Below are 24,608 nucleotides of genomic sequence, written 5' to 3'. Positions count from 1 at the left end.
TTGGGTTAGGACATGTGCTTTAAAATGATGGCTTCGCCCAAGGCTTTCAAAGTAGGGTTTTAAAACTTGAGTTAAGGTTGCAAAAAAGGGGGTAGGGTTTCAAAGTCGGGTTTTCCACCAAAGGCTCAGGTTCTGAATTGGGGTTTCAATCCACAGGTGCGGTTGCAAAAAATGTTACAGTATGCCCAGTTCAAACGGATTTTTGACATACGGTAATTCCTGCTTATTCATGTGTGTCCACTGGTGTGCCCATTCCGCAGAGGGAAAAATATCGCACCCAAACACACGAGACATCACCGGAAAGGCCGGGATGTCCTCATATGAGGACACCGGGACTCAAATGAGTCAAAATAAATAAAGTTTAAAAAAAAAACAAATGCAGTTTTCAATAGCTCGTTCACCGGCAGACAAGTTCAAATTGATTTTCGGCGTCATCGGTAACGAACGAGTCGAAAGGGCTGAGCCGGGGCGCACCTGGGAAGGAGCGAGGCCTGAAAGGAAGCTTCCTCAGCTCAGCAAACCACTTCAGTTCTCACTTGAGCGCCCCTCTTTAGGCCCGGACCCCCAGAGCCCGGCCCCGCCCCTTCTTCGATCTCGCCGCCGCTTGTGAAATTCCTACACTGGCCCGGTACCGCCGAGCCCCGCCTCCTCCCCCTTGCCATCGAGGGGCATTCAAAACGAATTAACACCCAATCAATGGGGGGGGACGGTGAAAAAAGGGCAAAAAAAGAAACGGGCAGAAAGGGAGAAATCTCCTTAGCAACATAATCTAGGCGGTCTGGCGAGGGACGGGCGCTGAAAGGAGGAGAAAAGGAGTCTTGTCGGCCGCGCCGCTGTTTGGGGAGGCGCGAGGAATCGGGCACAAAAGGCGGCGGCTACAAAATGGAAAATGAACACATAAGAAACTGTTCCCTTTTTAGCCTCTCAGAAAAGGAGCACAATCGGGCACGTGAAACCCGAGCCGGGCCCCTCGCTCCCCTGCGCCAAAACGCTAACTGTAAAAGGAAGTCGGGATTACGGGAAAAAAAAATAAACGTTATGATTGACCGCTCAATACGGCCATAAAAACAGATAGAAAATGTTACATTAAATTGCTAATACTGACTGACATTTAAGAACATTTTATTTTACAGTTTTTTTTTCCACAACTAATGTCAGTGTATGTTACATATTTCAAAGAACACAAACTCAATGTTCTGTTCCCCCAAAAGAAAACAAACTAACCATTGTGCGCTTTCCTATACACGTGATAATTTACCGATTTGCAAAAATGTAACCACTGATGCTGCACATTCTTAAAATGAAAGCAAACTATTGATGAATGATTTTGAACTGTCCTGGAAAGTTTTGAAACCAGAGGCTGGAAGAACCTGTTCAAAAGAGAGATTGGGAACAAAAATGCTTTTTTCTCCCACAAATTTTAAAAGATGAACTTGCAAATTTGGTATTTTAGCCAAGTCCAAGCAGCATCTGGCGGGCCACTTCAACTGATGCGGCGGGCTGGATCCGGCCCACGGGCCTTGGCTTTGACACCCACGGTCTAAATCAATGGCCCAAAGTCGGACGGACGGGTTATTGTGACAAAAAACAAAAGCTTAACACGGTGTTTGTCATTTTGTTGAACAAGCTCCCTGGAAGAGGCCGCGTCCGCCATATTTGCGCCGGGCTAAGCCTGTTTGCGGACCTTATCTCCAAGCCGTCGTCGGGGGGATTTACGGCGTCCCGTCTAGCCTTTGGGCAAACACTCAAGTCTGATTGAAGGAACCGGGAGTCCGCTCGGGGACGACGTCAACGCTCCCACGCGGGGTCCTAACAGGCTATTAAGGTGCGGAGCCGGCCGTGTTATGATATTGTTTCCATATCGGAGAGCAATTAGCGAGAGGGGCGAGCCCCGTGGCCACCGGCCGCCCCGTAAGCGGCCTTTGACCTCCCGGCCCATTGAGAGGGGGGCGGGCTTTAATTAGGAGGCCAATAACCCTCCTGTTCTGTCCCTTTCTCGCCAGCGGCGATCATGCTAAGGGGTCAATTTGACCCGCGGCGCATTTGCCCAGCAAATGTCTTACAAATCCTAGTGTCAAATATTCACTCTAAAGACAAATACAATTCAAAACAGCTTTGTTTTGTTCTGATTTTTTTGAAAAAAAAAAAAAATAAATAAATCATGCACTCAGGGTCAAACTGACCCGCTGACTTGGAATCACCACATTAAGGTTTTTTTTTTTTTTTGCTAAGAACTATTACTGCAACTGAGTCATAACTTAACAAATCTGAATTTGAAAAAAAAAAAAAAACATACACTCAAAAAAAATTTAAAAATGGGTCAATTTGACCCACCATGCAACAATGCGAAAAATTGGCAAGAAATTTCTTCCCCGACTTACAATGGAATAATGGTATTTGAGTAGAGTAATTTAGAGTTTGGATTCCACAAACCTATTTTTGACAAAAAAAATAAACTTCAAACACAGGGTCAGTTTGACCCGAAACACAACTCGATTGTTAAGCGCAATAGAAAGGAGCTTGCTTTGCTAAACTACAGTGAAAATGAGAACTGATCATTTTGGTGTAAATTCACAATATTCATGCCATAAAAACCCTTTTAAATCTAAATTTAGTTGTAACGGGTCAGTTTGACCCGCCCAATATTAACGGCGTTATGAGTGAGCCTCCATACAGTTTGTACTGTACATTATTTTGACATGTTGTCACCATCTGGGTGAAATTTCAGATTCCTAGAACCTTCTTTTTTTCCCTTTGCATCAAGGCATTTCACATCAAGGGAAAACATTGAAAAAACACACAAAGGAGCTGAAATTTCACCCGCAAAGTGACAACATGTCAAATATCAACATGGCGGGACCACTTAGTTATCACGCTACCTACCGTCAGGTTATGTGAAGAAATATATGAAGAAAACAACTCAAAAACAATAAAAAAAAAAATGCATGAGGATTTGACGACATTGAAAAGGAGAATGAATGCATCGGAGTGGAGTAAACGTGACTAAAAAACGGTGACAAGCAAGAGGAAAATCCACTTGTTTTTCTTCCATGTTAAACATGCGTGACGTGAAGGTCACACGTATAAAAAAAAAAAAAAAAAGAATTTGAAAGGCGGGTCAGCACCAGAGCAGAGAAAAGCATCTAAAGAGGTGAGACAAAGTCAAAAGGTGGAGAAAAAAAAATGGATGACAAGAGCGATTCTCCGCATTCAAGCGCCCGATTTCACACTGGCACAAAGACGCTTTGGGGACGTTTCATCCTTTTCACATTTCCTGCGCGTTTATTCAGCGTTTATTCGCCGGGCGCGGCGTCCGCTGGAAGGAGTCAGCTCCATTCACGGCGCTCTTTTATAAATGGCCCCGGCGCGCAGCGGCGGACCGCGGCCAATCGGCCAATTACGCCCCCCCTCGGCACACCGGGGCCGCGAAAGAAGGCGGCGCACAATGGGATCACAGGCCAGATAAACGACCCTTTAATGGAGTGGCCCCGCAAACAGGCCCAAACCGCGCGCCCCACTTACGTATTCCATCACGCCGCTGCCCCTCGCGTTTCCTCTTGCGGAAGGCGCAGCCGGCACCAGGAAAAATGACTCTTTCCCCCGGGGCCCCCGGCCCCACGCGCTCGCCGCCCCTTTCAGACTTTTGGCCCAACAAAAGCATCTGTTGCAATACTGCGCCCGCGGCCCCCCCGGCTTAACCCTCTCGGGGAGCCGCTTCCGCCGCAAATTCGACGCCTATGAAAAATCTTCGCAACTTATATAGTGCAACAAAATAGACAAAAAACGTTTGGTCCTTATTTGTCCGCCGTCGTGGCGGTTAAAGGGGCTTTGAGGAAAAAGTTCAAATTCGCCTCGCTCCGGCCTTCCCAAGTGGAGTTTGCGTGTTCTCCCCGTGCCCGCGCGGGTTCTCTCCGGCTTCCTCCCATGGCAAGTGTATTGGACATACTGAATTGTCCTTAGGCGTGCGAATGGTCGTTGTCCAGCGAGCCGGCGACACTTGAGAGGATGAGCGGCTCCAGAAAACGGATTGATGAATAAATATGACGGATGGATGAGCTCCTATCGGAAGCAGGACATTGGTTGTCTAAACCTAGCTTAACCCTTCTGGCATTATGCTACAAATTATGGAAATTCCTTTGATTTTTTTTTTTTTTTAAGATATCATAAAAGAATCAATGGAGAAAAAAACACTAGGGAGCTGAAATTCCAGCAGATGAATAAAACGTAGAGTTGATTGCAGCTGGACGTGTGAGATTTTGTGCACAAAATTAATCATTGTCCAAATTTTGGACCATATGAAACCATTATAATAACAATTTTGGGGATTTATTACATTGATTTTCCTGCCATTTTTGCAACATTCCGTTGAGCGGTGGTCAAGCTATGACTTGTGTTTCACCCCAAGAAAGTAGGTGGCAGTAGAGGCCCGTTAATGACTACGTATGTCTTACCCTTGTGCATTCATTTTAAAAAGACGCGTTTTTTGTACCAACGTGGTACCTGCTTTTGAGGGCGGGATAACTAACATTTTGGATGAATTTTTTTTTCTAATTTATTTTCTTATTTTTATTTTTATATTTTTATAGTTTTTATATTTTTTTATATTTTTATTTTATTTTATGTTTATTTTATTTTTATATTTTTATTCATATATTTTTATTTATATTATTATTTTTTTAATCTTATTTATATTCTTTTTTTTTAAACCACTCAGTGTTCAGTGGCATGAGCTCTATCCATCCGTATGCAGTTTTTATGAAAGGCAAAATACACAACTTGAAAAAGTGAGTCAAGCTCAGCGCTTTTCCCCCATTCACACAGAGTAACTACAAGTGCATTCGCACCGGTTCGGTGTCGGAGTTGACGCGAGGACAAAAAATGAAAAGGTCCCACATTGGTACCATGTACGCGGGAGGGTCCAAAATGTTAGTTATCCCGCCCTCACGTTGGTCCAAAAAAGTAGTACTTTTTAAAATGAATGCACAAGCGTTAACACGTAATAGCAGGTACCAAAATCCCACACGCAGACTCGTAAAAAAGCGTGTTTGGGAGGGGCCAGGCTCCTGAGCAGCGCTATGCAGCTGAGCCTTGCTCACCTTGTGCCACTCGCTATTGTGCGCCATCGCAGGAGCTTCTCATCCCATCCATCTTTGTCCCGCGCGCTCAAATAGATAGAAGCGAGCGCGAGAGAGGGATGGATGGCAAAATGTGCAGCTGCCGGATGAATAGGAGTGGGAACGAAGGCATGAGTTGGGAAGGGGGCGGCTGCAGGGTGGTCCCCCCGTTTCTCGCCCCATGCCGCTCGCTCGGGCGGCGCCGCACTTTGTATGGATTCACACGTCCTACTACATTATTTAGTCATCGCGCTGCTAAATGGGACTGTTTAAATGCTTGAATGCACAAGCAAACAGGATTTTTTGCTTTGTTTTTTTACGAGCCTTTTAGACCGTCGGCTTGTACAATGCCCGATGAGTTCTGCTTCCATGTCAATATTACCGGTGATTAACTTATCCTAAAAATAGCGTGAACGCATCTCGGACATAGAAAGACTTTGCGGTCGTTTTGGGAAAAGAAAGTTCTTAAGGATTTAGGGTTGCTTGTTGTCGGAGGAGCAGAACGGTGCGCAACAACATGACGGCCAGCGCTGAGGTCTAATTGAAGACGCGCGGCGCAAAAAAGCCCAGAAACGAGAAGAAAAAGGAAAACGAAGGTAGAGAGGAGAAAGATGAAGAAAAAGGAAGAAACAAGAAGAAAGAGGAAAAAAAAAAAACAAACATACGTCGCTACATGTGTCGCTGCATACGTCACCAAGATGCTGGTCTGCTATTGGTCGCAGTGTCACTAAGATGTCCAATATGCTACAGACTTGATCTGGTGCCAGTGCTTACAATATCGTATTTATTGTGCATTTTAATTCTTAATTCAAACTTGAAATTGGTTAGCCATGGGTCTCAGGATTGCTAGTGATGTTTAAGGGAGAAGTAAGAAGATGATTACCATGGAAACGAAGCCGGAGATAATCAAGAAATCGTTAGCTTCGCTACGGAATATGGCGGTAACTAGCTTAAGTCACGCCACTAAATAAATACAATTGTATTTTTCCTTTATATATTTTTTATTTATGGAACGCATTCATTTCGTGCGGCGAACGTTCACAGTATTTAATAGTAGAAAGTGGAAGAATACCATGATCTAGACTAGGGAGTGGCTAAAATTTTCGACTCCGGAGTTGCAAAGGGTTGTAAAATATGACAAAAGGCCCGGACTCGGATCAGATCGATGGAATGATTTGATAATCCACTTCATACGTGAAAAAACAGCGGGATATCTACAAAACACCTGCTTTAATATCAATAGAAAGTTAAATTACAACAGTGTTATTCAAATCCCATGTAGTTAACTAGTTACTGAAATAACTCTCCTCCCGATAGATAATTACCGCATTTTCCTCACTATAAGGCGCACCTGATTATAAGGCGCACCCTCAACTAATGACATATTTTCAAACTTTTTCCATATATAAGGCGCACCGGATTATAAAGCGCATCCTCAATTAATGACATATTTTCAAACGTTTTCAATCACAATATAGTAATACTCAAAGTAATAACAATAATAACTCAAATAAGAACTCTCAATAGCATAAGTCAATGTCAATATGAGCAACCTTGTTCAAATGTAAACACACAAAAGAAACAGGTCAAGCTTACTTTATCACTTCATTCCCCATATACAATCTCAATATTCATCCATATATAAGGCGCACCCGATTATAAGGCGCACCATCAGCTTTTGAAAAAAATCAAGGCTTTTAGGTGCGCCTTATAGCGCGGAACATACGGTACTTCAAGTTTGGCGGGCCGTAGTTTGCATGCCGAGTTTAGGCCTCGAGGTAATGTCATTTGTTTTAAATGTGTGTTTCATCAGGGATTTTCACTGGAGGATCCGAAATGGTCCCCCCAGCGATAAACGGGGGCTGAGCGTATTAGGCTCTCTAAAGAACATAAGCAAAGAGTTGCAACACTTTGCCGGATGAATAACGCCACAAAGGCTGCAGGTGCAAATCCAAAGTGTCCCTCCTCCTTCCCCGCGCCCGGCGGGTCGCACTCATGGGCCGAACCTCCACCTGCCGGCGCCCCCGAACGCACCTCTCGTCTTCAATCGCGGTCAGGGACACCCCGTCCCGGTTTTCGACGCGGGCCTCGTCCAACGCCACAGTACGAGATATCTCGCACTTAAAACAAATTTCCTCGCGGGGCCCATTGTGAAGCTTCTTTTTCAAGAGCGTGTTTAGCATTCAGCTCGGCTCGGGAAGTCTTTGTCCCACCCGTTTGCTCTTCAAACCTCCCGAGTGTCGGCGGTGGGCGGGGGGCACCTCGGGATTTGGGGGGGGGGATCGATTTGATTCTAATCGGAGCATGAAAAGAACATGATCTAACTGCTTTCACGGGCGAGTATATTTAGGCCCCGGTCCTCGAGGCCGCCGCCCCTCCAAAGACTCACACAATGAAGCCGGGCCAATTTAAAAAAAAAAAAAAAAAAAAGCTTTGAATGTCTCGTCAATGACTTTGCGAATGCAAAGGAGAGAGATTTGGGGAAAGAGCGCTGACAGGGTGGAGGGAAAGGGAGGTTTCAAAAAAAAAAAAAAAAGGCCAGAGAGCAGACATAAAAATTCCAAGAGTTGTTTAAGGCATGGGCGGGTTCATTTGCATGACAGCGCCTGGTGAATACAGCTGACCCCTCTCGGACCGCCCCGGTGCTCGGGGCCGAGCCGCGCACGCTTTGACCCGGCTCATTGACTCTGAATGAATACTCTGTCCCAATGAGAAAGGTTGGGACATGACTACCCTGCCCAAAAAAAAAAGAAGACAGTTTTAAGCCAATTTAATTAAGACGCTTTGGCCATATGAGATGATGCAGAAAGGTAGATTGTTGTCACATGTTGGACAAAGCCAATATTAGCCATAAAATCCACAAAGCTCAAATTTGATACCCATTCTTAGATACACATACACAAAAACGTAGCCGAGCCCTTAAAATAGATGCTCAATAACCAAATATGTATGAGTAGATTGTTGTCACATGTAGGAAACACCCAACCCTCGCCAAAACACCCGCAAAGGTCGCATTTGATTAGATTCCGTTCTTCTGATTATCAGACACACACAAGTAATCAAAACATCTTCAGTCAAACCCTTAAAGTAGATGCTCAATAACCAAATATGTATGAGTAGATTGTTGTCACATGTAGGAAACACCCAATACTCGCCAAAACACCCGCAAAGGTCGCATTTGATTAGATTCCGTTCTTGTGATTATCAGACACACACACGAAAACAAAACATCTTCAGTCAAACCCTTAAAGCAGATGCTCAAAGACCAAACCTGCATGAGTAGATTGTTGTCACATTGGACATATTGGAAACACCCAACATTAGCCAGAAAACCCACAATGATCACATTTGATAGATTCTGTTCTTCTGATTGTTACATGCACACAAAAGCAAAACACTTATAATAAAAGTATTAAAATAGACACTCAGGGAGCAAAACTGTCAAAGTAGATTGTTGTCACAAGTAGGAAACACCCAATATTATCCAGAAAACCCACAAAACTCACATTTGATTAGATTCTGTTCTTCCGGTCATCAGAGACACACTCGCACACACGTACCAAAAACATGTCGTCAAACCCTTAAAAGGTGCTCAATGACAAAATATGTATGAGTAGATTGTTGCCTCGTGTTGGAATCGGCCAATATTAGCCAGAAAATCCTCAGAGCTCAAATTTGATCCCTGTTCTTAGATGCACATACACATACACAAGAAAGTGAGCACATTCTGCTCTTTTTTTCATCAAATTATTCCGAATGTTTTGACCATAATGCAGACATCAGCCAGGTGTTAGTATCCTATCAATTCCATGCTTCTAAATGTAAAAAGGGAGATTGTTGGCACATAAGGGACATCGACTTTGGATGAATTCCCAATTACACAACCTGAAGCCCATTAAACTTCAGCAAAATCAAATCTAGCGATATGCTAACATTTGACGAGCGGCGGCAAAAGACTGCGGGGCGATTGCTGTCACGCGTAGGCTGGTTAGATCCTCTCGTCTAAATTTTAGCCGTACTAAGCAGCTGCTTGCACTCTTCTTTGGTGATTTCTTGAATGCTTTCTAGGCCGGTGGGAAGATGAGCACAAACGCGGTTATCGCGGAGCCGCAGGCCCGTTGTGAAGTTGCGTCACGCCCACTTCCATAAATCAAACCCCCTAAACGGGCCCAACACGCGCATACGCAGCCGACAGGTGCAAGCCAGCTCTCGCACGTGCGCCACTCCGCGCTTGTGTCTTTGATTTAATGCAAACAAGCAGGTGAGACGAGGACATAAAGTGGAACCCCCGAGCGATGCGGCCCGCATACAAATCAGCCCCCGACTCGCCCCGGCCCGCGAGCCCGTCCCCTCGACCTCACGCCAAGTGGCGACAAAGCTCAGACGGGGGCGCAAACACTCGGCGCATTCATGCGGGCCGCCGCGGCTCAGGCGAGAGATCCTGACCTCGACCTCAGCTGTCTCCGCGACGCTAAATTCGTGTACTGTCATAAGATGAAGAAAAAAAAAGATGGGAGCCCACTGGCTGGAATAAGAAAACCTGCGCAATTGGATCAGATTAAATCAGCTTGTAACTGGGTTTGGGTAACTGTTTTTACTTTGTATTTTGGAGTTTAATATCAAGACCTGCTCGATAGTTAGTTCTACTGTTTTTACGTCTGTATCCAATCCTAATCGCTGATGTTACTTTTTTTTTTTTTTTTTGCATTCAGCCCTGCTCCTGTTGTTACTTTGTATTTTTTTTTAGTTCTACATCCAGCCCGTATCCCTGTGGTTGCTTTGTGTTTATAAGTCTTGCATACAGTCTGGCTATCTGTTGTCACTTTTTGGACTTCTTCATCCAGCCATGCTCTCTGTTGTTTGTAGTTTTGAGTTCTGCATCCATCCTTGCTTTCTCAGGTTACTTTGTATTTTTTAATTCTACATCCAGCCCTAATCCCTGTGTTTATTTCATATTTAGGAGTTCTGTGCTCAAATTTCTCGATGTAGTTACTTTGTATGTTTTGGGTTCTGCATCCAGTCCTGCTCTCGATTGTTACTTTGTGTTTTTGAGTTTCGCAACCAAGCTTTGTTGTCTGCGGTTAGTTTGTATTGATGAGTCCTGCGCGCACATTTTTCGATGTAGTTACTTTTAGTTAATTTTAGTTCTACATCTAGTCCAAATCGTTGCGGTTACTTTGTATTTATGAGTCTTGAATTCAGTCTGGCTATCTGTTGTTACTTTAGAGTTTTGGACTTCTGCATCCAGCCCTGCTCTCTGTTGTTTGCAGTTTTGAGTTCTGCATCCATCCATGCTTTCTCAGGTTACTTTGTATTTTTTAGTTCTATGTCCAGCTCTAATCTCTCTTGTTTGCAGTTTTGAGTTCTGCATCCATCCATGCTTTCTCAGGTTACTTTGTATTTTTTAGTTCTACGTCCAGCCCTAATCTCTGTGGTTACTTTGTATTTATGACTCTTGCGTACAGCCTGACTATCTGTTTTTACTTTGTATTTTTGGACTTCTGCATCCAGGCCTGCTCTCTGTTGTTACTTTGTATTTTTGTGTAGAAAGACCTTTTCTTTTCCACCTTGGTGTCCTGCGTGGGTCGAATGGCTTGATTAAAACGGAATACACACATGCCCAAACTTGGCCCAACTTGAAAATGTTTCTCTATGATTCACAACAAATGTGGGCCCAATTTGCATGTCTTGGAGAGATTATCCTGATGTATGCAGCATGGAAAAGATTTTTCCTTTGATCGTTAAACAGTTGAGCTGACAACTGCAGAGCGAAATCCAAACTGTACATGTGTAACACTAGCATCTAAAAGTTATGTGGGCACTGACCAAAAAACGTTGAGATGTTAAAAATCGGTATATGACAATGACAGTTCAGTGAAAGTTATTACAACTTTACCCCTGCGTCTCATAGGCGCATGCTCATAAAAACAGCACAAGCTCATTTTCCACCGAATGAACATTTGATGATGGGCCATTTCTGGACTGTTTGTGCGGCCGGAAACTTGTCAAAGAAGAAATGGAATGCCAAACAGTCATAATGATGACAAAGTCAAAACCCGAGATCAAAATCACAGCAATGGTTACTTCATTGTCCAAATGAGCGCTTGTTTCTTCTTAAGCTTCTCCATCAGAGGAGCACAAGACGAGCGATAGAGAGAGAAATGCGCCGTTTGTTCGACCTCGGACGCGGGATGGAGCGCAAACAAGCGGCCATGAAAATCGACATAATGACACACTCAATTTAGCACATTCTATCCCATCGTGGAGTGTCATTTGTTTAAGTCATTGCGGTAAACACACCCATTGGCAGCCATTAAACTGAACAGTGGTACCTTGACTTATGAGCGTCATTTGTTCATTGACAGAGCTCGTACCTAAATTCACACATGTATTAAGGGATGTTTTTTCTCACAAAAATGAATTGAAATCCTATGAATCTACCACACTGTTTTAACAGCAAAGACCTTCAGTGGCAAAATTCCCACCCCGCCACCTTTCCACCTCCTACTCCCTGTGGAACATCTCAGCTCCTTACCTCTGATGAACAGATGAACATTTATGGTTTAACTTAAACCTCTGGTTTAACTTGACCCCATTTGACCTTTGACTGTCAGTCATTGATCCTCAAAGGCATACATTACTTTAGCAAGAAAAAAGAAGGAAAAAGGAAGACAGAAGACAGAAAAAATAGAGGAAGAAAAAGCAGAAGAAGGCAGAGGAACTGAAGGAGCAAAGAGAGGATGAAAATGGAGTGGAAGGATAAGGAAAAGAAGAAAAAACAGCAGTCACCTTCATAGAAGTCAAAGAAGAAGAAACAGATGAAGATGAAGAAAAAGTAGGCCAAGGAGATCAATTGGAAGAAGAGAATGAAGTGGAATAAAAGGAAGAAGACGACGAAAAGTTGGAAGAGCACGAAGGGCAGATCAAGTGGAAGAAGCGGTAGAAAAATGGATGGAAGGGGAAGAAAGGGAAGGACAAGAAGTGGAAAAGGTGAAGAGGAATAAGGGGTGGAAGTAAAAGAAAGGGAAGAAGATCAAGTGGAGAAAGAACTGAAAAAGAGGAATAAAAAGGTTGAATTAGACCGGGATCAAGTAGAGGAAGAAGTGGAAGAAGATGAAGACGAAAAAAAATGGGTTGAAGAGGAAGAAAGGGAAGCAGAAGAAGAGGAAAAAGAAGACCAATAAGGGGTGGGAGAGAACAAAGGGGAAGGAGTAGAAGAAGAACGGTAGAAAAAGAAGGAGATAAAGTGGAAAATGAAGAAGCAGAATAAGGGATGGAAGACAAAGAAGGAGAAGAAGTCCAAGAAAACGCGGAAGGAGAAAAAGTGGAAGAAGAACTACAAAAATCGGAACGTGGGAAGAAAGGGAAGACGAGGAAGAAGAACTAGTGGAAGAAGAAGAAGAGTTGGAAGAGGGACTGAGTCAAGCAAGGCGTAGAGAAAAGAACGCTGTGCGGGTTTTAAAAAGGAGAAACATCTGAAGCAGCAGAAGGACGTGAGGCATTCGAGGTTAGTTGCGAATCGAAATATGGACGTTCTAGGACGACTTTAATCAAGGCAAAGTACAAACACCCAGATGGATGCAAAAAGGCCGCTCATTAACCAAGACAAACCGGTATCTCCAACCAGCAGGGAGCCCAATAACGAGTACGAGCAAGAGCTTCTCATTACGACCGCGGCCCCAAATTCGCAGAGCGTTTGACAAGTGGAGCAAGAAAAGATTGAAATAAGGGCTGTTTTTCTTGCCGTAATTTGCGTTTGCTTGATCTGCCGGAAACAACAGAGGAGGCGGCCGCGGGGGCCGCGGGGGCCGCGGGGGCCGCGTCGGCGCTGGGGGGGTGACAATAAGCTTTAATGGCGGCGCGTTCTCGTGGGAACTTGACCGTGAGCCGACGCCGCCGTGGCCGACGCCGTGGCCGACGCCGTCGCCGGCCGTTTATCTCCGTTTGGTTTCGGCCGGGGCCTCGTTTAATCGCCGACGATATCCGGGAGACGCCGCGGACGGGGCCGCGGGGGCAAAGGGGCGCGCTTCCGTCCGGGGCGTCGGGAGTGTCCGAGCGAACGGCGAGCCAGGCTGAGGAGCGCGGTCCTAATTAGCGGGGGGGCCGATGCGGGACGTCTGTACGGGCCGCCCTTTGTTCGCGACCTCTTCTTCCTCGGTGGCTGTCACTTTACTTTTCTATGAGGCTGAGAGACGGGCCCTCCAAACGTCCTCCGACTTACACGCGCCGCCTTTGCGGGGCATAACGATCTTGCGGGACGCCACACGACTCAGTCGGTTTCAGCCTACTGTATACAACCCAAACCAGCGCTTCTCAAATGGGGGTACATAGCTAGGTGGGTACATGATATTTGAAGGGGGTTTTGGGTTCACAAATTATAAATATATATATCAGCGAATCTCATCAAATGCAAGAAAAGAGACAGCCTTCTTTTCAAATGAAGAGCAAATTAATTGGAAGATGAAGTCATTCATTTCTAAATTGTGTTATACAGTAAAGACCCATTTGGAAAAACATTTATGACTATTTTTCTAAATGATGTGGTAATTTATAGTACGCATGTATACGGATAGTTGGTTAAATAGAAGCCCTGTGTATCTATTATGTGTTTATATTAATAGCAGTGGAGTATAGTGTATCCGTTTTGAAATCAGAGGCAAACTATACCCATTGCATTTTTTTTCCCTAACTTTGTAAATGATTTTAAAGGCATAGAAAATAAAGTTATTGATGATTTTGTTTTCCCTTCAACCACTCAAATTGTTCAGTGGCATCAGTTCTATCCGTATATTTGTAGTTTAAATTTATTAACACCCACAAAAATTGAAAACCGGTATGGTCTGTGTTTGCAGTGAGTGACATGATGATGACACTTTGAAACACTCTTGACTGCCATCTACTGTCTTGAGGTGAAACCCAAGTCAACAAAGAATTTTCAGTTCTCCTCTCAATAATTGTAATTTTAATGGTTTTATATGGTCCAAAATTTGCTCAATGATCAATTTTGTACACCAAATCTCACACGTCCAGCTGCAACCACATAGAAACACGTTTTAATCGGCTGCTGGAGATTTCAGCTCCCTAATGTGTTTTATCCCATTGATTCTTTTATATCATTAAAAAAAATGAAATCAAAGGAAACAAAACAAAATGGATTTCAGTTACCGTGGGTTATTTTAGGATCGTAACCCACAATAAACTATGGAGAGAGGGGAAAAGACGCGAGGTTTACCGAAGTCCATTCGGTTGCGCCTCTCTTTGTTTCAGCATTTTGCATATTTTGCAAAGAGCGCAACTATTGCCGACTCATTTTTGCATAGAAACCCAATTATTCAGAAAGAAGCGAAGGCGATTTCGTACCCATGAAGCCACGCTATTCACCAAGGGCCTCCCCGGCTCCTTCCGCCCCCCCCGCCACCGCAGCTGCTATTCACCGCCGCGAGATAATTGGTAATGAAAAGTCATCGCGCGGCATTATGTTGTCGTTGGGGTCATTGTTCATCTCATTGAAGTCTATATGGCGGAGCAGAGTGTTTTCCTTTGAGTCGGGGGCATTGAGGATCTGTTGCCCGGTAACTAATAAAGGGCCCAATCAGCCACTGTATTGGCCAAGATGGGCCGCAGACCGGCCCCGCCCGCCTCGACAATGCCACCTTTGTAAAAAGGCGGCGATACAAGTTAATGATGCTTGTTCAACAAAACCTTAATGGGCTTCTTCACGCTCTAATATAGCATGGGATGGGCCGTGAATGGGGCGGGGGGGGGGGGGGGGGGGGGCGCGGGAGGGGGGGGGAACGTCGACGTTTTAACAACTGTGTGTTTTTACCGCTGCAAACAAACAACGCAATGGGACGGACTAAGAGGAAAAGACTTTTTTCTTCTGTTTGCTAACGTGGGCCCTGAATCATCTTTCCCCCGCCCCCCCCCCTCCGTTAAAATTGAATTTACATTCAATTGAATGGGCCGGTGATTAATTGCCCATCACAAAGTCAAAGGGGTGAATAGTGGCGGCGAAGCGCTGCACTCCGAGCTTTAAGGAAAATAAAGAGAAGGCGCGCAACGCTGAGAGCAAAAAAGGAGGCAAACAAGCCAGGGCTCAAACTATTTTTTCACGTAAACCACAACAATACCATCAAATGAAGCCTCCGTCAAGTTATGTCGGAAGATAAATATTATACCAATCAAGTCATAAGTGAAAAAAAGAACGGTTATATAAAGTCATGTACCAAAAAGTGGGGCTATTACAAGAATAATGCCGTGAAATGTTACGTTTAACAAGTCACGTTCCAAGACAAAAATTGTACGAATCAAGTCGTAAGTGAAAAAAAGATTGGTTATATGTCACGTTACCAGAAAAATCGTGTAGTCACGAAAATAATGCCGTAAACTACAAGATAAGATGAAGCCTCCTTCCCACAAAAAAAAGTTATAATCTTTGACGAAATCATCATGTTAATAGGTTTCAAATGAAATGCTGCCTTTAACAAGTTATGTTAGAAGATGAAATATTATATGATAAGTCATAAGAATGGTTAATAATCATGTTAGCAGAAAAGTCGAGCTATTACAAGAATAATGTCGTAAAGTACAAAAATACGATGAGAGAAAGCGGTCATGTCACAAGGAAGGAGTTAGAATCTGAAGAATAAAATCGGAACGTTAAGAGTTGAAAGTGAAACGTTACACTGCACAAGTTATAGTCAAAGTTTTAAGAATCAAGACGAGTAAAAATACATAAATAAATAAAGATTATTTCAGTGACATCACCAGAAAGCTCGTGTTATTACGAGACCGATATCCGAACGGATTGAATTTTACACGTAAACTGTTTGTTTTTTTCACGACTACGCCATTTCTCTCATATTCCGATTTCGATGTAAACGTCACTCATCCATCCCAGACATTTTTTTTTTTTTTTGAACCGTTGGTAGACATCCAAGCAGGAATGATCTCAATTCGGAAATAAAGCTCGGAGGCGGTCATATCCCCCCGAGCGGAATAAAAAGGAATGATAGGATATACCTTTTTGTCCTTAAATGGACTCATTTTCTCCTTGAATTCTGAAAGTAATGGCGAGGTAACAGCCTGCGCCGCTCCGTACCCGGCGGCTTAACGCTTGCTAAATCCTTCCACGTGGCTCCACTGGCCCCGGCAATTAGGCCTCATTATAGCCTCATAAAGGGCCTCGTTTAGGGGATTACTTCATAGACAATGAAATTTTATCCTGCAGAATTATGGAAAAATAATATCGGGTGCGATTGGGGGGGACGCGCGCCACGCATCATTCCGCATGGTTGCCGCGCTGCTCGCGTACTGAAACACACACACACTGTTTGCTTGGCCATAATAGCTAAGTGTGCGTGCGTGTGTGTGTGTGTGTGCATACATGTCACACACTGCCTTTGCTTTATTATAGCAATTATGTTATGGGTGTGATGTGACACTTGGATTTGAAAGAGTTTTAGGGAAAGTTGGGATCTTTAAAAAATGACAGTCCTTCTCTTGTAAACATTTATTTATCGGCATTCACCTGTCCAACGCTACGCTAAATTGGCGCTAATTTAGGCCAGTGCTTCTCAACCTTTTGTCAGTTCTCTTAAATATCTTTTCAGCCAAGTACCCTTAACTAGTGCGATGCATTTTTGGGCTAAAAAAAAAAAAAAAGATCGAAAACGTAACATCAGGGTCTGATTTATTAAGTTTAAGAGCCTTTCCGGCTTCATTTGTATTGTCCGCAGAAAAATATGTCCTCTTTTGGATCATAGACGGAATCTGGTATCATTATTAAGAAATATTTATCCATAAAAAATCATCAACATCAAGCGTCCGACCTGAATAAATATTTGTACGCAGAAAAATAGTCAAGTTAAAGCATCCTCTTTCGGGATTACAGTCGAGATCTGGTCACCAAAAAAATAATTATTATATTTATTTGTCAACAAAAAAATAATCAACGTAAAGTGTCAGACCTGTTCTCAAAAAGAAATCATTCTAAATAAATATTTGTCCACAGAAAAATATTCAACTTAAAGTGTCCTCTTTTGGGATCATAGTAGAAATGCGTTGACCAAATAAATCTTTAACTTGACAGGTAACGAGAGGTGGCACGTGAAAAGTTTGTTTGTGAATTTGTTTACCTGAAACATTTAATACAATATTTTGAAAGGATTTTTGAATTTTGTTTTATAATATCAAGTACCCCCACTGATTTAGGCAAATTCCCAAGTCCAAATTGGACAAAATGAGAACCCTGAAATTCCCCTAAAATGGCACCCTTAACATTTGGTGCAGCATTTTATCCAATCCTTTGATATTTAGATTAAAGGTGATTCCCAACAAAGGGAAAGCAATGAAAGAACCTGAAAGAGCTGAAATTTCACCCAGATGGTGACAACATGTCAAAGTTCAACATGCTTCAAAATGGCAAGACAGAAAGATGTGGCACAGCTCGGCATAATATGTACAAATTAATCATCCGTAACTTTTAAAGGAATGCCACATAGAGACGTAGAGTCTTTTTCGCTCTTGCATGCTTACGTCTGCAAGAAAAGTCAGTGAACAAAATGGCGGCAGAGCTTAAAGGCAAATATTTTAGTTGACCTATTTTTAAAATAGACTCACCCCACTTGGTCGTCTTTTTTCCCTTCTCCATTTTTTTCCTCACTTTCCAGGCGGTACGATCAAGCTAGAAATGGAATGATCGACATCAACCAGTTTTATGTTTATGGCCTGAGCCGTTGTCAGGGGCCATTTTTTTTTTCAACTTTCTAGAACGTGAGTTTTAGAGCGATATGATCTTAAGGTCCCCCAAATCCTTGTTTATGATGTCACCAAAGACAGAGGCGTTTCAAGCATTTCGAGAACACACTGATTCCTAGAGGACGACCCTGCCAAGCGTCGCCGGATCAGAACCGCAGACCCAGCGAGTGGCTCCGAGGGTCCGAGGGGCTACCCGGCAGATGAAAGCAGAAGCCGAAGCCGGCGGGTGGCGGGTGGCGAGCCGCCCGCCGCAAGGAGTCGGGCCGGGAGGCCCGGGGATCAAACCCGCTAATTATCGTCACAAGATGAGGGATTAACGCATTTCTGAAATAACTGCCTGTTTACCCCCGGTGCCGGCCCACCTTCATAAACACTTTCTAATTGAATCCTAATCGCCATCCAATAGCCCCTCGCAGACGCACCGGGCGCGGCGCCACAAAGCCGCCATTGCTGCGAGTGACCAAATCGCAAGGAAAAAAAAAAAAAAGCACGATTACGGGAAGGGTCATGGCAAATCGCATTTGCAATACTAAACCACGAGAGAATTTTTCAGGGCTGGGTTCAATTGTTGGCTGGCATCAATTCATTAGGCGCACCCTTGAACTGGAAGAAGATGGTTCAGTCTTGGCAAAAATGCTAATGAAGGCTCACTTTTAACAAGTATTCAATGAACAGCGTGCTATCTTGTTTTGTTTTTTTTAATTGTGGTAATGTTTTTCAGAATTCTAATAAATATGAATAAGGTGACCAGAATTTTAGCAACACTGTTGTTGTACATCGCAACTACTTTATTAAAACGAGACTTACACAGCGACTATAAATACGTGTTGAATTTCTCGGGGAGAAGTGATAGCTGAACATAAATTTGATGTGGTATGCCTTGGGTCATTAAAACTCACCTCTTTACAGCTTGTGTCAACAATCCATGTCATAACTTTGTTGATTATAATCTGTAAATGGGAGAAACATGTCAACACATGATAATTGTTTGACATCATGTGATATGCTTTGTATCATGTGCTCTTTTTTTTTTCTGACCATCCATTCATTCATTCACCCATCTCTACCATGTATCAAATAGTCACGATTACATTCTACAATTTCAAAGATAGCTTTTTTTTTTTTTTAAAGAAAATCACGTTCAAGCCAATAAATATAAATCAATTTTTTTTTTTTTTCCATACGCTTTGGATCATACGTGCATAAATAAACACACATTGTACATACATACGGAATTTTTCCCCAGTATGTGATGTGGAATTCATTGGATCATGAGCGTTTTCGTTTCCACTTAGATTGTTGACAGTTCCAGCGATGTTACTTTGCTTTTGTCCGTTCTAACCTGCAAACAGAGAATAATACGCTGATTAGGAAACTTTATTTTGAAAGGCTGAAAAAGGCGTTTTGATGTCAACTGTTTACAAGTAATACAGCTCCAAAAATGACATCTTTTCAATGTCCTGAAACAACTGAGTTATGCAGCACCAAAAATCACAACTCGGTATAATATGTAAAAATTAATCATTAATATTAGTACATGAATAAACATTTTTGAAAGAGTCAGGCAAAGTCCGAAAAAAAAGCAGCAAAGTGAAGTACTGTTTAAGGCTTTTTGTTTGTTTGTTTGTTTTGTTTAGTTTTGCTTTCACGTGTTATTTTGTTTAAAAAATATCAATATTCTTAGTCTGGTAGAACGTAAAAGTAAGAAAGCTATCAATAACACCAACGAGGTAAAGCTGCAATAGACATGGCCTTAAATGAAAATTCATGTAGTATTTTAACTTTAATTGCTTTTTGAACGACTGTAAAAAAAATTCAAGAAAAACAGTATGCATAAACCTGCATAGAATTTACGATCCTAGATGAAGCCGCAATAAACAAGCCGTGATGTAGCGAGGTAGCACCGCAATGCATCATTTCGACCTGAGAAACCAACTTAACAAATAAACCGTTGAAGAAGTGATGTTTGGGCCGGAGTTAATGAGGGCTCGTTGCGTTGTGTCCGCGATGGCGGTGGGCGACGACTTGCCCGGGGGCCCACCCACACCAGCCCCCCCCTCCCGGCTCTCTTTTGTTGCGCCATCAAACATAAGCACCTTTGCGAGCTCCCGAGGGGCATCACACGCACCGAGGGAGCTGACGCCGGCACCATGTCCAGATCCTTCTACGTGGACTCGCTCATCGTCAAAGACGCCCGGCCGGCGCAACACCCGCCGGTGGCGGCGGCGGCGGCGGCGGTGGCGGCGGCGGCCGCTGCGGCCGCGCACGACTTCCTGCTGCCCATCGGCGTGCACGCGCCGGGCGCGGTTCCGACGTGCCCGTCCAGGAAGAGCGGCGCCTTCTGCGTGTGCCCGCTTTGCGTCACCACGCATCTTCACAGCACTTCCAGGAGCGGCGCGACGAGCCTCAAGGGCCACTTCGCGGCCGGGGCCGGGGCCGGGGCCGGCGCCGGGGCCCCCGGGACCGGTGCCGAGTACTGCCACCGGCTCGCCCACCACCAGCACCAGCACCAGCATCAGTCCGCGGCCTTGGCGCACCCGGGGCACGCACCTGTTTGCACGGCGGCGGTTTTCAGCGACCCGCGGAGGTACCACTGCATCTCCATGGGTAAGACTTTTTTTTTTGATGTTACGTCATACTTTAACAAAGTTTTCCAGTCTCCGAATACAACTTATAAACGTATCAAACGCATGTGCGCAAGAATTTGCTATAAAACCAATATAGCGCTCTGCATGACTCTGTTCTTGAAATAGAGGTTCCCAAACTGTGGAGTGAGGTCCAAAATTGGGACAAGATTGTTTTTTATTCCCTAACTATTCACATTATTATTTTATGAGCCATTATTTACTCAGACGTAAAATAAGCATCGTAATAATTTGCACCTGAGTTAGCATACAGCAGAATAAAAAACGCAGATGAACAAACTAACAAATAAACAAATAAAGTTACCATACATAGGAAAATTTGTAAAGCTGAACAGTTTTTAAATGAATAAAAATAATCATTGTTTTTCTATATTGATTTAATTGGGTTTGCTTTGTCAAACCAATGCAACTAATACACATTTTCAACAGTCAGCTTATAACACAAAACATCAATGATAAAAACGTCTCATAAAATTATAATCAGCCACACAATTGTTTTCAACAGTCATTCATGTCGCTATGTCAAAACATAGAATTAGCCCAATAGCATAATTGCAATTTTTGAAAACAAATACACAACAAAATCAAACGCCCGGTTATTGAAGATTACCCAGATCACCTCAAACATAGACACGCACAGTAAATTAAAAAAAAAAAATTCATTTTAAGCAGATATATTGGCTATTTTTTTAAGTTAAATATGACTTGGTCTCTTATGCTAATAGGCTAACAACATTTTAACTCTACTGACCCAGCTTTATGTACAAACCAAAAATGACCCGTTATCCAAGACTAGACCCTTATGAATGTGTTATTTTTCGTACGTATTTGTTTTTCAACGTGGCGGATTACTTTGAGCGTAACCAAGTAAACATAACGGAAGGGTGAAATGGGTCAATCTGACCCATTGTCAAAAGTGTCAGGGAAGTGAATATAAGCAGTATCTCATTATTAACACTGTTCGTCATAATTTCAATAAGTACTCTTACTTAGACTGGGTCAATCTGACCCAATATAAGATGGTGAAATTGATGGAATAAACTCAATACTGTATCTTAAACTCAATCTTTTCAATAAGTAGCTGTAGTCAATTACAAGTACACTTGCCAATAAATATTTAGACTGGGTCAATTTGACCCGGAACAAGATGGTTAAATGTGAGCGGATTCAACTCAATATCTTACAATTAACGATGTTAATCATCATTTCAAGAAGTGCTTACTGTGAATTACAAGTATACTTACCAGTACTTCGACTGGGTCAATTTGACCCGGAACAAGACTGTTAAATGAACAGATGGAATTCCATAGCTTACTAGTGTCTGTTGGTCGTCTTTTCAATCAGTATTTACAGTCCGCTACAAGTGCACTTAAAAGTTCTTAGAATGGGTCAATTTGACCCATAACAATAATGTTTAAATGGGTGACATCAATTTCTAAAACTACCACACACAAATCATCCCGATAATGACTGTTTATTTGTGTTTAATGGCTCCTTGCCCACCACACAAAGCCACAAATATACTTCAGACACTTAGACCAACTCCTTTCATGCTTTGGGTCAATTTGACCCATTTAAACCGTCTATGTTCTGGGTTAAATGACCTCGTTAAAAACCAAACAAACGAAAAGCATATTGGGACTTAGTTATAATTATAAATCAATTTAAAAGGGATTTCACATCAATGAGAAACTATTGAAAGAAGACCCTAGGGAGCTGAAATTTCACCCGAACGGTGACAACACGTCAAAGTTGAACATGGCACAATCACACTACTAGGAGCGTGCCGTCCCTTGGCTAAAATACCGGGAGATTTTCTTCACGCGGAAGAAAACGAGCCAAAAATTCTCACGGTACCGCACGACGATTAAAGCGACGTGAACTCATTCGACGGCGGGGACTTCCCTCCATCCTTCGCTAAATGCTCACTTCATATCCCAACAGGCGCCCCGGAGAGCGGCCACCTCCAAAACGGCAAGCGCATGCGCACGGCCTTCACCAGCACGCAGCTCCTGGAACTGGAGCGCGAGTTCTCCAGCAACATGTACCTGTCCCGCCTGCGCCGCATCGAGATCGCCACCTACCTGAGCCTGTCCGAGAAGCAGGTGAAGATCTGGTTCCAGAACCGCCGCGTCAAGCACAAGAAGGAGGGCAAGGCGGCGCAGAGGAGTTCCCGCGCCGGCGCCGGGTGCAAGTGCTCGGGCGCGCACTACCCTCGCTCGGAAGACGAAGAGTCCCTCTCTCCCGCCTCGGCCTCGGAGGACAAGGACGTCATGTGACTATTGGGGGTTTGGACCGAAAGGCCTCCGCCGGACCCAAAACTTCCACCCGCATGAAAACTGTTGAAGAGGAAAACTTCATTGATAATGTGAATGCGCGTTTTGACCCAAGTGAACGTTTCGGACCCAGCTCCATTTCCGATAAGTCTCCTCAAAATGGGTCCATGAGCCATAGTCGGGGGTCGGTTCCCTTCTCGCTTATAAAACACTGTCCGTTTTCAAGAATTCGTTGTCAGGGCCAATGATAAACCTCTAAAGGACTCATTAAGGCCAAAGAGTGCAAGCAAATGGCAGCCAAGCACCACTTTTGTCCGAATGACACGCCTCAACTCACTTTCTTGCTACCAAAATGCCATAATACGGTAGGCGAGCAGTACTTTTTTCCAAATGGAACTCCTCAACTCACTTTCTTGCTACAGAAATGCCACAAAATGAGAGTTAAGCACTATTTCGGTCAAGAAGAAATTGCTCAACTCACTAAAACGACAGGCAAACAATACTTTTAGCGAAACGAAACTCTTCAACCCACTTTCATGGTGGAAAAACGCCACAAAATGGAAGCCAAGCAGCACTTTGGTCTAAATGAAACTCCTCATCTCACTTTCTTGCTACAAAAATGCCACAATATGGTAGCCAGGAAGTACTTTTTTCTAAAGGAAAGTCCTCAACTCACTTTCTTGCTACAGAAATGCCACAAAATGAGAGTTAAGCACACTTTTGGTCAAGATGAAATTCCTCAACTCACTTTCTTGGCATGAAAATGCCAGAAAATGGCAGCCAAGCACTACTTTTGACCAAATGAATCACCTCAACTCACTTTCTTGCTACAAAACGTCATAAAACGACAGGCGAGCAATACTTTTGTCGAAATGAAACTCTTCAACTCACTTTCTTGGTGAAAAAAATGCCACAAAATGGTAGCCAAGCATTACTTTTATCAAGATGAAACTTATTTTCTTGCCACAAAAATGCCACAAAATGGAAGCCAAGCGGTACTTTGGTCGACACGAAACTCCTCAACTCACTGTCTTGGTACAAATATCCCACAAAACGGCAGCCAATCATGACTTTTATCTAAATAAACCTCCTCAACTCACTTTCTTGGTAGAAAAATGCCACAAAATGGCAGCCAAGCACTACTTTTATCTGGCGGAAACTCCTCAACTCACTTTCTTATTAATGCTGCAAGATCACTTTTGTTGTCAAATCCACACCCTCAACTGAATTCAAATCGCTTCCAATGAGATTTGGAAATCCCTGTTTTATCCAGCCTCCAAGTTTTCCACTGTGACCTTTCACTGTGAGTGAGTGCGTGCGTGCGTGCGTGCGCGCGTTTGTGAGCTGTGTGCGAGCGTGCACGTGTGTTGCCGAATCTTTAGAAGCAATATGAAAATAGCATATAGGACAACCTGTGTGTGGAACCCGTAAGCAACATGTGTTTGCAAGCTATCTGTATATGATGTGTATTTATTGCAATAAACAATTGACTTTGGTTTTGTCATTTTTCATTTCCCGCTTTAAGAGGACGCAATGCGCTATGTGTTGAAATAGTGAGCAAAAGACGAGAACCATTTTTTTTTTTTAAAGATTCAGTTAAGATATTCGGATAAAATAGGATTTGAATAGGAAAAAAACCTTATGGCTGTGAAATATGAATTTGACTTGAGTTTGCGATTTTAATTGACGAATTGACTTTTACGCATTTTCACAAAATCATTTGAAATATTGATACTATAATTCTACACTTATTTCTATTTGAAATGATAAATAATACACGGAGATAGCTCATAATTTAACAGAGAAAAATGTGC

The 24,608-nt window shown here is 43.3% G+C and overlaps 1 protein-coding gene and 1 long non-coding RNA gene across 2 annotated transcripts in view; one reads left to right on the top strand and one right to left on the bottom strand.

Moving 5' to 3' along the window:
• LOC148416477 (uncharacterized) overlaps positions 1 to 20,235 on the bottom strand; it is a 39,946-nt gene extending 19,711 nt beyond the window's left edge. Inside the window, exons 1-3 of the long non-coding RNA XR_015866930.1 lie at positions 19,970 to 20,235; positions 19,101 to 19,215; positions 18,773 to 18,823 (exon numbers count right to left, since the gene is read on the bottom strand). This is a non-coding gene — a long non-coding RNA (uncharacterized LOC148416477). The remainder of the gene's footprint in view (positions 1 to 18,772; positions 18,824 to 19,100; positions 19,216 to 19,969) is intronic.
• gsx2 (GS homeobox 2) lies at positions 19,983 to 24,289 on the top strand. Its single transcript, XM_088425086.1, has 2 exons — positions 19,983 to 20,480; positions 22,463 to 24,289. Exons 1-2 carry the CDS (start codon positions 20,024 to 20,026, stop codon positions 22,795 to 22,797), a joined length of 792 nt encoding a protein of 263 aa, XP_088281212.1. The 5' UTR covers positions 19,983 to 20,023; the 3' UTR covers positions 22,798 to 24,289.
• The last annotated feature ends 319 nt before the right edge of the window (positions 24,290 to 24,608 follow it).

The sequence above is a fragment of the Hippichthys cyanospilos genome, chromosome 10 (assembly GCF_059441005.1).
Source record: "Hippichthys cyanospilos isolate Australia breed blue-spotted pipefish chromosome 10, RoL_Hcya_1.0, whole genome shotgun sequence".
In the NCBI taxonomy this organism is placed as follows: Eukaryota; Metazoa; Chordata; class Actinopteri; order Syngnathiformes; family Syngnathidae; genus Hippichthys; species Hippichthys cyanospilos.
Note: the sequence above shows the minus strand (reverse complement) of the source record. Positions and strands in the feature narration are given on the sequence as shown.